The sequence below is a fragment of the Pteropus alecto genome, unplaced genomic scaffold (genome assembly GCF_000325575.1).
Source record: "Pteropus alecto unplaced genomic scaffold, ASM32557v1 scaffold208, whole genome shotgun sequence".
NCBI lineage: Eukaryota > Metazoa > Chordata > Mammalia > Chiroptera > Pteropodidae > Pteropus > Pteropus alecto.
This window is the reverse complement of record NW_006441066.1, coordinates 312042-328452: the sequence shown is the minus strand read 5'-3', so window position 1 is coordinate 328452 and position 16411 is coordinate 312042. Positions and strand designations below refer to the sequence as shown.

The 16411-nt window shown below is 37.5% G+C and overlaps 1 protein-coding gene across 1 annotated transcript in view; it reads left to right on the top strand.

The window, feature by feature from the left end:
• Positions 1-16411, top strand: part of LOC102892117 (glutamate receptor 3) — a 362305-nt gene that overhangs the window by 82787 nt on the left and 263107 nt on the right. Inside the window, 1 exon segment of the mRNA XM_025051351.1 lies at positions 8931-9170. Coding sequence (XP_024907119.1) covers positions 8931-9170 — 240 coding nt within the window.

The window sequence follows — 16411 nt, the reverse complement described above, 5'->3', positions numbered from 1 at the left end:
TTGAAAACTCATATCCAAAAAGATATTTGCACACCAATGTTCATATCAGTATTATTCACAGTGGCCAGGACATGGAAGCAACCGAAGTATCCTACCATAAATGATTGGCTAAGGAAGCTGTGGTACATATATACAATAGAATATTACTTAGCCATAAGAAGAGATGAACTACTGCCATTTGCAACAACATGGATGGACCTTGAAATAATCATACTAAGAGAAATAAGCCAGACAGAAAAGGTTGAAGATCACATGATGTCACATATGTGGGATATAAACCTAAAAGCAACAAATGAACAGGACAAACAAATAGAGACTCATGGATATGGACGATGAACTAGTGGTTACCAGAAAGGAGGAGGGAGGGGGAGAAAAAGGAAAATAAAAAATAAAATGTTAAAAAAATTATGTATATAGTATGAAAAAAAAATAAACTGGCATTTAATAAAAAAAAAAAAAGAAGTCCTACACCAAATGGCTTCATAGTTAAATTTTACCAAGCATTCAAAGAAAAATTAACACCTATTCTTCTCAAACTATTCCAAAAATTTCAAGAAGAGGTAAGGCTCCCTAACTCCTTTTATGTGGCCGCCATTACCTTGATTCCGAACCCAGACAAAGATATTACACAAAAAGAAAACCATAGGCCGATATCTCTTATGAGCATTGATGCAAAAATCCTCACCAAAATTAGCAAACTGAATTCAGCAATACATTAAAAATATCATACACCATGGTGAAGTTGGATTTATTCCTGGGATTCAAGTTTGGTACAATATTCTCAAATCAATTAATGTGATAAACCACATTAACAAAACAGAAGATAAAAACCATATGACCATATCATTAGATGCAGAAAAAGCATTCAACACAATCCAGCATCCATTTATGATAAAAACTCTCAGCAAAGTGGGAATAGAGGGAAGATACCTCAACATAATAAAGGCTATATGTGACAAACCAACAGCTAACACCATACTCAAAGGGGAAAGGCTAAAAGGATTGTTCTTAAGATCAGGAACAAGACAAGGATCCCCACTTTGACCACTCCTCTTCAACATTGTGTTGGAAGTCTTAGCCACAGCAATAAGACAAGAAAGAGAAATAAAAGGCATCCAAATTGGAAAAGAAGAGGTAAAGCTCTCATTATTTGCCAAGGACATGATACTATATATAGAGAACCCTAAAGATTCCACCAAATAACTGTTAGAACTGATTAATGAATTCAGTAAAGCAGCAGGATACAAAATTAATATTCAGAAGTCAGTGGCATTTTTATACACCAACGATGAACTTTCAGAAAGAGAAATTAATAAAATAATCCCATTTACAATTGCATCAAAAACAATAATATACCTGGGAATCAAATTAACAAAGGAGGGAAAAGATCTGTTCTCAGAAAATTATGTCATTGAAAAAACAAATTGTGAAGATACAAATAAATGGAAGCATATACCATGCTTATAGGTAGGAAGAATCAACATCATTAAAATGGCCATACTACCCAAAGCAAGCTATAGATTCAGTGCAATCTCTATTAAAATACTAATGCCATTTTTTAGAGAGCTAGAACAAATAATCCTCAAATTCGTAAAGAACCATAAAAGACCCGAGTAGCCATAGCGATCTTGAGAAAGAAGAACAAAGTAGAAGGTATCACACTACATGATATCAAACTATACTACAAGGCTACAGTAATCAAAACTGCATGTTACTGGCGTAAAAACAGATACATTGATCAATAGAACAGAATAGAGAGCCCAGAAATAAATCCATGCCTATACACTCACTTAATATATGACAAAGGAGGCAAGAATATACAGTAGGATAAAGATAGTCTCTTCAATAAATGGTGCTGGGAAAATTGGACAGATACATGAAAAAAAAAAAAAAGGAAACGACCACCTTCTTACACCATATACCAGAATAGACTCAAAATAGATTAGACTTAAGTGTAAGACCCGATACCATAAAAATTCCAGAAGAAAACATAGGCTATGTTTTGGCTAACAGTAATTTTTTTCAGATATATTTCCTCGGGCAAGGGAAACAAAGAAATGTTAAAGAAATGGGACTACATCAGACTAAAAAGGTTTTGTACAACAAAGGAAATCATCAACAAAAAAACCCAACTGAATGGGAGAAGATATTTGTTTATGATGCATCTGATAAGAGGTTAATATCCAAAATATATAAAGAACTCATAAAACTTAACAACGAGAACAACAAAAATTCAATGGAAAATGGGCAGAAGACCTGAACAGATATATCTCCGAAGAGGAAATACAGATGGCCAATAGACATATGAAAATATGCTCAAGGTCACTAATTTCAGAGAAATGCAAATTAAAACCACAGTGAGATGTCACCTCACACCTGTCAGAATGGCTATCATCAATAAATCAAAGAACAAGTGTGAGCGAGGATGTCGAGAAAAGGGTACTCTCATACACTGTTGGTGGTATTGCAAATTGGCACAGCCACTATGGAAAACAGCCTTGAGGTTTCTCAAAAAATTAAGAATAGATATACCTTTTGACCCAGTAATTGCACTTCTGGTTATTTATTCAAAGAAAACCAAAACAATAATCTGTAAAGATCTATGCACCTCTACATTTATGGCAACACAATTTATAATAGCCAAGAATGGAAGCAACCTAAACACCCATCAACAGATGATTGGATAAAGAAATTATGGTTCATATATACAATGGAATATTATTCAGCCATTAAAAAAATGAAATCCTGCCATTTGTAACCACATGGATGGACATAGAGGTTATTATGCTGAGTGAAATAAGTCTGACAGAGAAAGATAAATACCATATGATTTCATCTATATGCAGAATCTAAGGGACAAAAAGAACAAACTAATCAAAAACATATTCACAAATATGGAGGACAATCTGGTACAGCCAGAGGGGAGGGGTTTGAGAGTCTGAGAGAATGAGGTGAAGGGTTAAAGAAGTACAAATTAGTAGTTGGTATATGGTCATGCTGATGGAGAGCTCAGCATAGGGAATGCAGTTAGCATTAATGTAATGGCTAGGTAGAGAGCCAGAGTATAGAAAGCGCAATTAGGGGGGTCATTTTATAAACTATATAAATGTCTAACCAATGTACTGTATACTTGAAACTAGTAAAATAAAATGTTTTAAAAGTTAAAAAAAAAATTTGTCAACATTACCCCAACACAAACACACACACACACACGCACACACACACACAGTGTGGAAATTTCATCATGAACCAACACCACAGTTTTGGACTACATGACCTCTTAAGAGCACTCCCAGCTCTAAGCTTCTTTGATCCCCTGGAATTCTATGGTATTACCTGGAGAAAGTTCTGTGATATATTTCTATTGGTTCCTTCATAGCTCTGTTTTTCTTCTTCCTTGTTTCAAATATGATCATATGTCAGCAAGAGATTTCGGTTTCCTTTTTTCCCTCAGATTCAAAAGGCTATGAAAATAGTTCTGTAAATGATATGCGATATTGTTATTCAAATCTTTGGAGTATTCATGTTGTTTGACATTATTGTGTTGATGCCTTTTGGAATATGGGTGGTGTAATTAGCTTCCATACTGTACATTAACAATACTTGTCTTGACCCTACAGACTTTGGATCTATAAATAAAAGTGTGACAGCTGGCTTTAGCTTTGCTTGTCACTCACCATTGAAGGGAATGCTGCCGGGGAGCTACACTAGAGTCCCCAGGAATCCAGGATGTAGTCAAAAATGACATTTTCAATGAGAAAAATTTGGTGTTTTGCTAGTGAGAAGAGATAGAGCAGGCACTCTCAGGAAGCAGACCATTAAGATATTTTATACTGGGAAGGCACAGAGGCCCCAAGTGGAGACAGCATTTTACCAGCAGGAAGGCAATATACAGAGAGGGGAAGAATCAGAGGACAGCAGCACAATCTCAAACCAAATTATCAGTGTCTTTCTTGACCCATTACTACCCAGGAATGAGAATTGGAAAGATCACTAAAGAACTCTGCAGAGAAGAGGAAAGAAAAGAGAAGCTATGAGGTCCAAGGCAATGGTTACTGTAGGAGGGTAACCTGATTGGGTTAACAGAAGACAAAATATACTAAAAAGAGGTGGCAAGTGGAAAGAAACAGAAAGAACTATTTAGTTGCCAAGTTATGTGGTAGGCACTATGCTAAGTATTTTCAATGTACCATTTTATTTACTGCTCTCCTTGTGAAAATAACCAAAAACGACATTTATAACTAAGACATTTTATATTTTACTTATTTATTATTATCTTTTTCCCTCATTAGTATATAAGTTCCAAGAGGACAGGATCTTTTTTCTCTCCTGTATCTCTCAGTACCTATAACAGTCCCCGGCATATAGCAGATGCACAATAAATACTTATGTGAATAAATAGCTAGCATTAATTATCTATTATGACCCAGGCACTTTTATAGATACTATCCATGAATGAACTCATTTTTACTTTCACAACCCATGCTGAGATAGGCACTATTTTTGGCGTTATTTGTGGCACTATTATCCCAGTTTCACAGATGAAGAAACTAGGTCAGAAGCACAGAGATGGTAAGTAACTTTCCTTATAATTGATGGATTCAGGACTTCAACCTATATAGTCTAACTCTAGAAACTTCCTCCGTAAGTATTATTTTATACTGAGGCTCAGAGAGGTTAAGTAACTTGCACAAAATCATGCAGCTTAAAACTAGAGAGCCCTGTACTGTTGCCTTTTCCTATGCACTTCAAGACTTCATAAGATTGACAAAATAAATATTTCTTACAGCATTATTTTACCAAGGACTAGTCTTCTGATATAAAGAAATGGATGAGGTTCCTTAAGGGTTCAGATAAAGGTAACAGATATTGTCCAAAAGAATCATGAGTCCCAAAAAATTACCAATCTGCCATCTGATCTCATTGTTGGTATTTGAGGCTGAGAAAGGTGAGAGAAGCCAACAGATGAGTCATGGGAAACACCTGGTGGAACAATCTATGCTGAGAGCTAGCTATGCAGATTAAGTCACTTTCATGCCAGGCAAATTTTGACCCTAGATAGCTCTGGAATAGGTATGCTGTAGAGATACTGATAAAGTAGTTGGTTCATAATTCATTGTGTGACCTTGTGCAAGACACTTCCTCTCTTCGTGTCACAGGGTGGTTTTTTTTTGTTTGTATTTTTGTTTTTTTGTTTTTTTAATGATAGGAAAGCTTCAGTGGAACTCTATTGAATCAGAAGAGTTCCACTTTATCTTTTTATATATTGAACTTTTCCACATGAAATTTCATTTGGAGAAAGGATTTCACACTAAAAACTATGCTTGAAAAGACACTGAATAAAATAGTCTTTAAGTTCCTTCTAGCTCATTCTAAGAAGCTAAAACAGAGACGCTGTCCTTTGAGTCAGCTCAGTGTTCCATTCAGCCTTACTTTCTGCAGCTAGGAATGGGCCCAAGGATCCACTGTGAGAAAAGGCTATTAACCCTGTCCTTACATGGCAGTTGCCTTCCTCACTGGGCCTTCTACTAACATTCCTTGTATATATTGAGGTAGAACAAGAGTAGCTGCACAATGGCATTTGCAGGGCAGCTGCTCCTCTGTTTTATATGAAAAGAATAGAACATTTACTGATTTTCTCCTAACACTCTTCTTGTTGATGTCTACCACTGTGTGTCTGCCTGTTGGACCACAATAGTGTAGTGTTCCCTGAGGGTCCCAAATCCCTTGCTCTAACCTTAGTTTGGAATTTTTTATTTTCACTGGATTCCCTCACACTGGCTCACTCATACATTTTTATAACGTCTTCCTTTGTTTCATTCTGCTTGTCATCATACATAGGCTTAAAGATTTCATGGAGTGCTCCTTCCTGGAGTCTGGGTTTCACCTCTACAATATGATTTCCTTCTTATGAAGTTTTAAAACAAGCAAAAGTTTTTTATTGTTTAGGTGTGTGTGTGTGTGTGTGTGTGTGTTTGTATATTTTTTAAAGACCGAAGTAATGATAAATGCAAAATTCGGAATAGCAGTTACCTCAGAGGGAGGGAGGGGCCAAATTAGGAAGATAGAATAGAGGAGGAAGATATAGGTAAAAATAAGTAAATAAGTTATCAGTAATGTTATAGTTCTTGGATTGGGTGATGGTTTAATGGGTATTTGGTGTGTTTTAAATAAATAAATAAATAAATAAATAAATAAATAAATAAATAAATAAATAAATAAATAAACTCAATCAATAAAATGTGAAAGATTCATAGGTGAATTAATAAGGATTAATTAATTCTGCACCCCTGAGGTTCAAAAACAATGATTATAAGAGCAATACAAGATTTTATTATTAACTGGAATCTTACCACCATAGCATACTTGCTTTTATATTTGGTTTCCTTCCAATGTACCGAGAGCTTTTTGAAACTCTAAATGGATCATAACTATAGTTTTGCCTCTCTCAGAATTTATTTCCCTCTCAATTATTGTATATAATTTAGCCAGGTTAGGGTTCTCCTCATTAAAAATATGTTGCATTTCTCCCATGAGGCTATTTTTCTATAGTGTTCATGTGTCCTCATCTTTCTTTTGGGCCTTACATGCTAGTTGATATGAATCTAAAAATTACCGGCTACCTCCTGCATCATTTTGAGTGACAGGCCATGATCGCTCATTCCAATCTTTCAACCCAATGACCATTAATAATGATGAGTTCTTTCTAAAGTTGCCAGATAAAATTCAAGATCCTCAGTTAAATTTGAATTTCAAATAAACAACAAATAATTTTTAATATATCTATAAATTTGAGGCATATTTATATTAAAAATAATTTACCTGAAATTCAAATTTAATTGGACATTCTATATTTTTATTTGCTAAACCTGGAAATCTTATCTCATTCAGGCCAATAATTATTCTTTAATGTAATCGTTGTTTTGGGGACCGTGAGTTTTGGAGTCAGATTGACTCAGATTCAAATCCTGGCTCTTCCACTCAAGAGAGAACATTTTTTTGTCTCAGATTTCTTATCTGTTAAATAGAAATAATAGTAATACCTCATGAGAGTGTTGTGAATATTAAATGAGATAATATTTGTACAGTACTTAGCACAATGCCTGGTACCTACTAAGCACTCAATGATAGTTATTATCAAGTTTATACAGAACATTATGTGCAATGGCCAAGATTTGACCTGGTACTGCAAAATTCTCCATTTACAGGATCAATTTAAGAATGAGACTCTCCTTATTGTCTCCCTTGGTGCTGACCAAGGCAAAACGGAATCTAACCACTTCCTTTTTGTTTATCAATATTCCCTTTGGCCCCCTGTCATAAAGTGATCCAAATTCATCCTTTAGTTGGATTTCTCCTTTTAATATAAAGACTTTTTGTGCATGTGTTTAGGGGTCACTTAAAATTTTCCTCAAGTTGAAGATTACTATCATCCCTGATGGAGATACTCGAGTGACTGATAATCACCTTTGAAATGCTACCTTTAAGCCAATGACTAATGAGTTTGGCTGATAAAAGAGAGCATCTCTAATCAATATAGGTTTGAATAGAATACATGAAAAGCAAGGTAGCACAGATACTGATAACTCTGAGACTCACAATGGGTAAAAAATGAATTAAATTGATTTTCCACTTGACTTTGTTCTATTTCAAAGCCTTCCTTCTTTTTGGTGTCCAATGCCTTCATTGTTTCCTTTCTCAAGGAGGACTACAGACCCTTTATATTCTCTTCTCTGACCTACTCATCCCCATCAAAACTTATCCATGTGCTTTACCATTCCTCCTGCCCTCTAATCAAACATATTAATTCATCTTAACATACTAATGGCTTCAAAAGATTCTATTTAATCCATCTCCCAAGCCAGACTTTTTTTCAACACCCTAAACCTGAAGAAGTAAGCTAGTACTGGCTTCCTAGCATATAAGGGAGACCATGCAGAACCCCTTAAATCATACCACATTATCAGCTGTCTGTTCTGTCCGCTTTGCATGAATAGAAGGAAGCAGTAGTGCAGATAATCTACAGATTATTTCCACTTGGTTTGAGAATACATCACACAGTGTTGTTGTAGTTGATTCGCTTTGCTAATTATGCTCTACTTAAGCTAATATTGAACACATTTTTTTAAGCTCATCTGGGCAAGAAGAGGGAAGAAGTGGTGCTTTGGCCTACTTTGAAATCAAGTAAAACTGACCACATTTATGAAGAGGATGTGAAAGTTCTATATTTGGGCTAATAGATCTAGAAAATAAATGCAAAAGGATCAAGATAGAATTTCATCAATTACACATGGGCAGAATAGGTCCATCTACCCCATGTGCCTCAGTGAGCACGGAAAGGCCAGTCTTTCCAGTGACCTGCCCAAAATCTGAAATCCTCTATATTAGTAGCCTACATTAAGGGTGTTAGTCAAAACATAACTATGGTTAAAGCATTATGTAACCTAAAAGGAATAACACATTTCCTAGCAAACACATTAGCAGTTTTTCTGACTAAATCATCAGTCCTTATTGCCACTTAGTAGAAAACGCAATGAAGAGGTAAGGCACGAGAAAGTTATACCTTAATGGGGGTGTGAGCAGCTATAGTGGAAGTATGAGAGCACCAAACGCCTAAGAGGTGAGCAGGTAGGGCTGCTGAAAGAGAGTAAGACAACCTTCTCCTCTTTCCTTCGCACATTTTCTTAGTTTCCTACTCATGGTAGATATAGAGAATGTGCAACTGTATCAAATAAATCTTTTGCTTCTTCCTCTTCTGCTGCTGGGAAACTGGGCTTTTAAGGGCTTCTAGAGATTTCAGAGATCTTGGTTTTCTTTTGAGGCATGTCATTTAGAGACAAAGCCTAACTATATATTGTATTTTCAATGTTATAATATGAAGCAAGGAACCAAGGGGCTATTGAAATTTCTTTCTCTTTTTCTCATTGCAGTCTGCTCTCAGTTCTCAAGAGGGGTCTATGCCATCTTTGGATTCTATGACCAGATGTCAATGAACACTCTGACCTCCTTCTGTGGAGCCCTGCACACATCCTTCGTCACACCCAGCTTCCCTACTGATGCAGATGTGCAGTTTGTTATCCAAATGCGTCCAGCCTTGAAGGGTGCTATTCTGAGTCTTCTGGGTCACTACAAGTGGGAGAAGTTTGTATACCTCTATGACACAGAAAGAGGTAAGAAGAAGCATGTGCTTTCCTCTGAATATTCATGTAAAAGTGGTATTTAACCTTCTTCAACTCATGTTTGTTCCCTTCTCTTCTAATAAACAAAATCTAATACTCTTAAAATTGTATTTAATATTCAAAATGAATTAAAGAGTAAGACCAAAAAGCAAAGCAATGGTAATTTTAGAGTCTAATTGTTCAAACTATATATGTCCTCCTACCCCCATCCCTGAAAAAGGGTTTGGGATACCCACCTGGTCGAGTCACTGTTGTTGAAAAAGAGCACTTGCTATTTTTCTAATAGTGAGATAATATGTTGAGGACACATTATATTGAAACAGTCTCAGAAATTAAGGATCTGATCTTAAATAGTATACAATTAGGTATACATATCATAATTTAGCTTAACGGACCCCTCTACAACTCAGTTATCTTTGAGGGGCTCCTTAGTAAAATCAGGGGATTCTATCACCATGAAATTCCAAAAGACAATGTTACTTTATTTGTTCATCTGTAACCCTGGTTATAAACTGGGAATAGTTCTCTCTGACTCAGAGTTTTCTGACTCTGAGAAGGAAAGAGCAAATGGAAGGCCTGCCTGCCTGCAGGGATCCCTGCAAAGGATGTCCTTCAAGGTAACTTACTTAAAAGGGCCATTTTGTTTTGGGGAATCCAGAGTACTTTTAAATTCACTGTCATTTTGATGTGTCATCAAGCCCTGCCAGGAAATGCTAAGACCTGTATTTTCTTATAGTACTTATCTCCAAAATATTATCAAATTTCATGAACCTAAAGCAGGAGACCAGAGTTATACTCCAAATTGTGCCACGAATTAGCCACTTCCTTTTTGTTCCCTTTGTCAAGGGTCTGACCTTGACCAACATTGAAACTCTCTTGGCCTTGGTCTCCTCACCAAAGGTGTATCCTTTCTTAATGTAATGTTCTATGACTTTTTTGAGATACTATACGAGACAAAGGACACTTTGTATCTTGCTAATTCTCACTTATAAATTATCAGTTAGTCAACCAATTCTGTAAACTATTATCAATCCCCAAAGGTATATTCAAACCTTGTGACAGATGCTTACATAATATAGTTCTGATGGGGGTAAACAGAAAAATATGTTCATGAAACAATTCATGAACAACACAGAACAGTATCAAATTGAGTGTGCTATTTATCTTCGTTAGCTATTTATCACAGGAAAGCAGATACTACAGTACAGACTCTACACTACAGACTCTGACTGCTGTAAGAATTTTGAAAAGGTAGCACTCCAGGAAAGCAGAGTTTTCAGCAAAGGCCGGCTATAGGAACTTGAAGGATATGTAAGCTGTGGATGGCAAGAGGAGAGAGAAGGGGTTTTGAGAAGAGGAAAAGAACATGAACAAAGGGTGGAATCAGGAAGGAGTGCTGTATGTTCCTGCAGAACCTTGCCTGACTAGGTATAGAACTAGGTAGAGTCTGAACATTCTACAATTTGCTAAATTTTAATGCATTTCATTTCTTTCAAACACTAAGGATGAATTAACCTATTTCCATGTACTGTATACAGTATAATCTAGTGCATAACAATCTAATTTTCAGAACTAAAATTTATAAATCAGTTAACTTCTCTCCTGAAACTGTTTTCCAACTAAATATCAGTTCTACTAATACTGTAACCCCTCCCATTTATTCACAAGCAGGAAATAGAGTTAATGTATTTTCTCCTCATCTCCCATGACCTTTCGTTCTTCGTTAGCTATTTATCACAGGAAAGGAATCATCAAAAGTCCAACTATGTCTCTTTCTTATCCCTGCTTCCTTTTTCAAATCATCTCTGTAAATATTTTACACAATTCTATTATCTTGTAGCCAAAAGAAACCTTTCTGACTCATGCGTGTTCATATTTTTTCCTCTATAGCCATTTAGCTGGTGGGATGAATCTTTTCTGCTTAAGAAACACTTTCCATAAACTTTTATATTAATTTCCCACTTGGAAAGCCTTTTTGAAACACTGTACCATGACCCTATTCTAAACTTTTCAATGGCTTCTATTGCCCACATTGAAAAAGAAGGTAGTCTGTTCTTCAAGGTTCAACATAATTGTGCCTCAACCAACTAACAAACTTGTTGTCCCGATATTACCTAATGAGAATCTTCCACTTCAGGCAGCTTCCATTTTTCACTATTGCCCAAATGTGCCAGAACTGCGCTTGCTTTAGCAACTTAACTTCTATTACAACCTGGAATTCTTTCCTTCCTCTTGAATATGAAAATTCTACCTATCCTTCTATTTTTCAAAATCTACTTCAAACTCTTCCTCCCCAAGATAGACTTCCCTGACTACTTCAGCTCACAATGATTCATTCATTCATTCATTCAGTAGGTGCTAGTGTTAAAATGATGAACAAGATAGACATGGTCCTTGCTGTTATAAAGCTTGCATTCTAATTAAGGAGATAGAAAAAGTAAACTAACAAATAAAATAATTACACACTTAGGTAAGGTTCTATGAAGAAAACAAAGTGATACTAATGGATAGAACCTAATTTTACAAGGATTCTCAGTGACAGTCTCATTGAAGAGGAACAATTAAACTGAGTAAAGAGTTTCAAGCCGTGGAAATAGCAAGTGCAAAGGCCTTGTGGCAGGAAAGAGCTTGGCATGTTTGAGGAACTGAAGGAAGACAAGTGTAGCTAAAGGGTAGTGATGATGTTGATAGTGCCTGAGATGAGACTATAGAGGTAGGCAGGAGCCAGATCATAGCCATAGAATATGAACAGAAGCCATGGTAAGGAGTATGAATTTTATTCTCGCAACAATGAGAAGTCATTTGAGGATTCTGAGCAGGGAAGTCACATGATCTCATGTAAGTTTCAGTAGAGGATGGAGTGTGGTGCAAGAGTGAGGGAAGAGAAACCAATTAAAGAGCCATTTTGGTCATCTAAGTGAAAAATGATGGCAGCTTAGACTAGGCTAGAGATGGAGAAGAGTGGAGTTGAGATACATTTGGACACAGAACTTCGGGATAGATTGACTGTGGGATGTGAAGGAGAGGAAGCTTTGGCTTAAGAGATGGGGTAAGATGATGATCCTATTTACTGAAGTGACTAGAGAGGAGGAGAACTAGTTTTAAGGAGCAGAGATCTTGCCTACTTCTGAACCCCCATAGAACACTTTTGTCCATGTCATTCATTTGGCACTTACATAACTGCTTTCCATTATTATTTCACTGGGTCTATTACATACCTTCAGAAGCCCTTCTTTCCAGTGTGATAATCAATTGGTTGGCTCCTAAATTTATACTTTGTGCCCAGCCTGGTATATAGCACAGGTATAGATATATAATTAGTATTTTCCCAAATTCATTATTGATTCATCAAGAATAAGCCAGTGTCATTTTTTTTCAATGATGTGCTGAAAGAAAGAGAGAGAGAAACAAAGAAGGGAAGGGAGGGAAAGGGAAAGAAGGGAGAGAAGGAGGGAAAAGGGGTGACAGAGGGGTAGGGAGAGAGAGCAAAAACAGAGAAAGAAAACCTAGTTTATAAATCAAATCGTGGTACAGTGCTTTAAAATATTCAATATAATTTTTTTATAACTAAGGATATAAAGAAAAGAACACATCTAGACTGGTAGAAGGGGCAGAGACTTGAAACAGATTGGCCCCACAACCAAGTGTGGTGGTTGAACATCGGGAGGGATATCTCAACTCTGGAGATCCCCCCAGAGGAAAGAGGGGCTCCAGCCCCACACTGGGCTACCAAGGCCAGAGCTCCAGTGCAGTGAAAAGAATACTCACAAAATCTTGCTGCGAAAAACAGCAGAGATTCCAACTGTTCAGGTGAGATGGAAGTCTGCTGGAAACCCAGATGTCCCTTTAAAGGGCCCGCATATAGAATTACTTTCTCACAGGCTCTCACCCTGGGCTCTGGCAGAGGGACAGCAACTCCAGAAATGCCGGAGAAACACAGGGAATGACTAAGTTGTGTGGCTTTGGGAAAGAGCTGGAAGGATAGCTGCCATTGTCCCTTTGTTGAGACCTTCTGTGCAGCTTACAGGGGGTGCCATCTTGCTTGTGTTGAGCCATCCCCCAACATGGCCAAATCTGAATCTGCATTGGCCTAGTGAGATCCACTCACTCTACCGTGATGATTCCCTGAAACTCTACCCAACTCGTATTGCTGGGGGCATTTTCATGGCTGGGTAACCAGCCTAAACCCATGCTTTTGGCAGGAGGCTCCTTCAACAGTAGTCAACAAACTTCGACTCACGTGCCTATGGAGACATTTTTGGTAGTGGGTATCCAGCCCCAGCCTGAGCTACAGCAATTCTTAAACAAATCTCAGAAGTCTGTGGGCCTAAGGCAGGCAGTGGTTTGCCTCATTATGATCTAGGACTTTTGTGAGTAGCCACAGACTCAACACTGGCACCAAATTTGAAAATGCATTAACCTAGGTAATGAGATTTGCCCCACCCTGAGGATTCCCTAGGACCCCATTCCACACAACTTGAGTACCACTTGAGGCTCTTTCAGCTGCTGAATATTACATACAGCCGGCTGGCAGCCTCAGGCCTTGGAGTGCCCTGGACCCTTTGCCTGGCTTCCCCAGACTTAGTAAATGTGGCAGTCAGCCTAGGTTCATAGCATGGCCTCTCACACATACCTCCAGGTCCAGTACAGCCAGCTACCAACTGCAAAAAGCTTTGTAGTTCCTACCAGGTAGCCCTGGGTGGGTCATAACCAGCAGCTGACCTTGGCCAGCATGGCAGCTCCTCCTAAAGGGCCCCAAACTAACAGACCCAGGGGCTCACATCGAATAACAGCAGAGCACCACCAGATTAGCTCCACAAGCAGTACACCCAAAGGGTGGTCTCAATAAGCACACAACTCCACTGGAGCGAATCTCACTCTGTGGCGTCGGCACCCTCATAGCAGCTTATAGACTGATGGACTGGCCAATCTTCATTGCCAGTCAGCCTGAGAGTGAATCTCATGCACTGACATGCCAACAGCAATCAAGGCTCAACTACAACAAGAGGACACACACAATCTACACAAGGGACACTCCAGGGGCACCCGGTGTAGGTGATCAGGACGACTACACCACTGGTCCACACAGGGTATCTACTACATAAGGCCACCCTGCCAAGACTGGGAGATGTAGTATATCTACCTAATACATAGAAACAAACACAGAGAGACAGCCAAAATGAGGCAACGAAGAAACATGACCCAAATGAAAGAACAGGAGAAAACTACAGAAAAAGAACTAAAAGAAGTGGAGGCAAGCAACCTACCAGAGACAGAAGTAAAAACACTGGTTTTAAGGGTGCTCAATGAACTTAGGGGAAGAATAGATTATCTCAGTGAGAACTTCAACAATGAGACAGTAAGCATAAAGAACATAAGAACCATAAAAAAGGACTGGTCAGAAATGAGCAATACAATTACTAAAACGAAGAATACACTAGAAGGAATAACGGTAGATTAGATGAAGCAGAGAATCAAACCAAAGATTTGGAAAAGGTAGGAGAAAACATCCAATCAGAACACCACCAACAAAAATAAGCCAAAACAAAGGCTTCTGGAAAAAATGGCATAGATGATAGAGGCTTTGTTTATCCCTCTTGCAAACAAAATCAAAGTTGTGACAGAAACTCAGAGCAAACAGCAAGCAAAGTCACCCGGAATCTAGACAAACAGAAGCACTACAACTAGGGAGGGGAATAGTTCTTAAATAATATGTTTTTTAATCTCCATGTATTTGTGGCTCTTCCCGCTTTCTTTTTACAGTTGATCTCTACTTTAAAAGCATTATGATCAGAGAATATGGTTATATGATTTCAACCCTCTTATATTTGTTGAGTCTATCTCTGTGTCCCAGTATGTGGTTAATCCTTGACAATGTTCCATGTGCACTAGAGAAGGTATAAGCAGCTGTTTTGAGATGGAAGGCTCTGTAAATGTCAATTATGTCCAGTTGGTCTAATGTATCATTTAAGGATATTATTTCCTTATTGATTTTCTGTTTGGATGATCTGTCCATATTTGACAGCAGGGTATTTAGATCCCCTACTATATAGTGTTTTGGTCTGTTTCTTCCCTTAATTCTGTTAGTAATTGCTTTATATATTTCAGGGCTCCATGATTGGGAGCATAGATATTAATAAGTGTTATGTCTTCTCGTTGCATTATTCCCTTTAACATTATGAAGTGTCCCTCAGTATCTTTCTTTACTGTTTTTATTTTGAATTATATTTCATCCGATATTAGTACCACTACTCCCACTTTTCTCTGAATGCCATTTGCCTAAAATATCATTTTCCACCCTTTCACTTTGAGTCTATATTGGTCTTTGGAGCTGAGATCTGTCTCCTGGAGGCAGCATATGGTTGGGTTTTGTTTTTTGATCCACTCTGCAACTCTGTGCCTTTTTATTGGTGAGTTCAGTCCATTTACATTTAGGGTGATTATTGAAATGAGGTTTTCCTATAGCCATTTTATCTTTTGCTTTCTGGTAGATTGGTGTTTCCAATACTTCCTTGTCCATGTGTTTCTGTTTTTTGTTTTTGTTTTTTTTATCTTGGTTGGGTTTTGTGAATTTTTCCTGTGGTCCTTCTTGTTTTATGTTATATACTTCAGTACTGAATCTTTGGCATGTGGTTACTATTACGAATATGTAGAGGATAGTTATATATATAAATACAGTCGTCCATTTCCTTCTGAGTGTGACTTATCTCCATTCCCCTTTGAGAATTTGGATCTTTGAATCTTCCCCCTTTTCTGTTATTGTTGTCTCAATTTGTCCCTATATATGCTGAATGTTCATTACTATCTTGCAATAGCAAATCTCTTATTGTTTAATCTTATAATGCCCTGTTCTTAATAAGGGTTGCACTCCTTTGCTTCTATCTGCCTGCTAGTCGCCTTCCTCATAATTATGTATTTTTTTTGTCATTTTGTTTTAGGTAAGCTGACCCCTTTCAGTATATCCTGTAATGCAGGCCTCGTAGTGGAGAATTCCCTCAATTTTTGTATGTCTGGAAAGGTCTTTATTTCTCTTTCATATCTAAAGGAGAGCTTAGCAGGATACATTATTCTTGGCTGGTAGTTCCTTTCACTTAATAGTTTAAATATTTGATTCCACTCCTTTCTGGCTTGTAAGATTTGTGCTGAGAAGCCCGACGATAATCTAATGGGTTTTCCTTTATACGTTACCATCTTCTTCTCTCTGGCTGCCCTGAGAATTCTGTCTTTGTCGT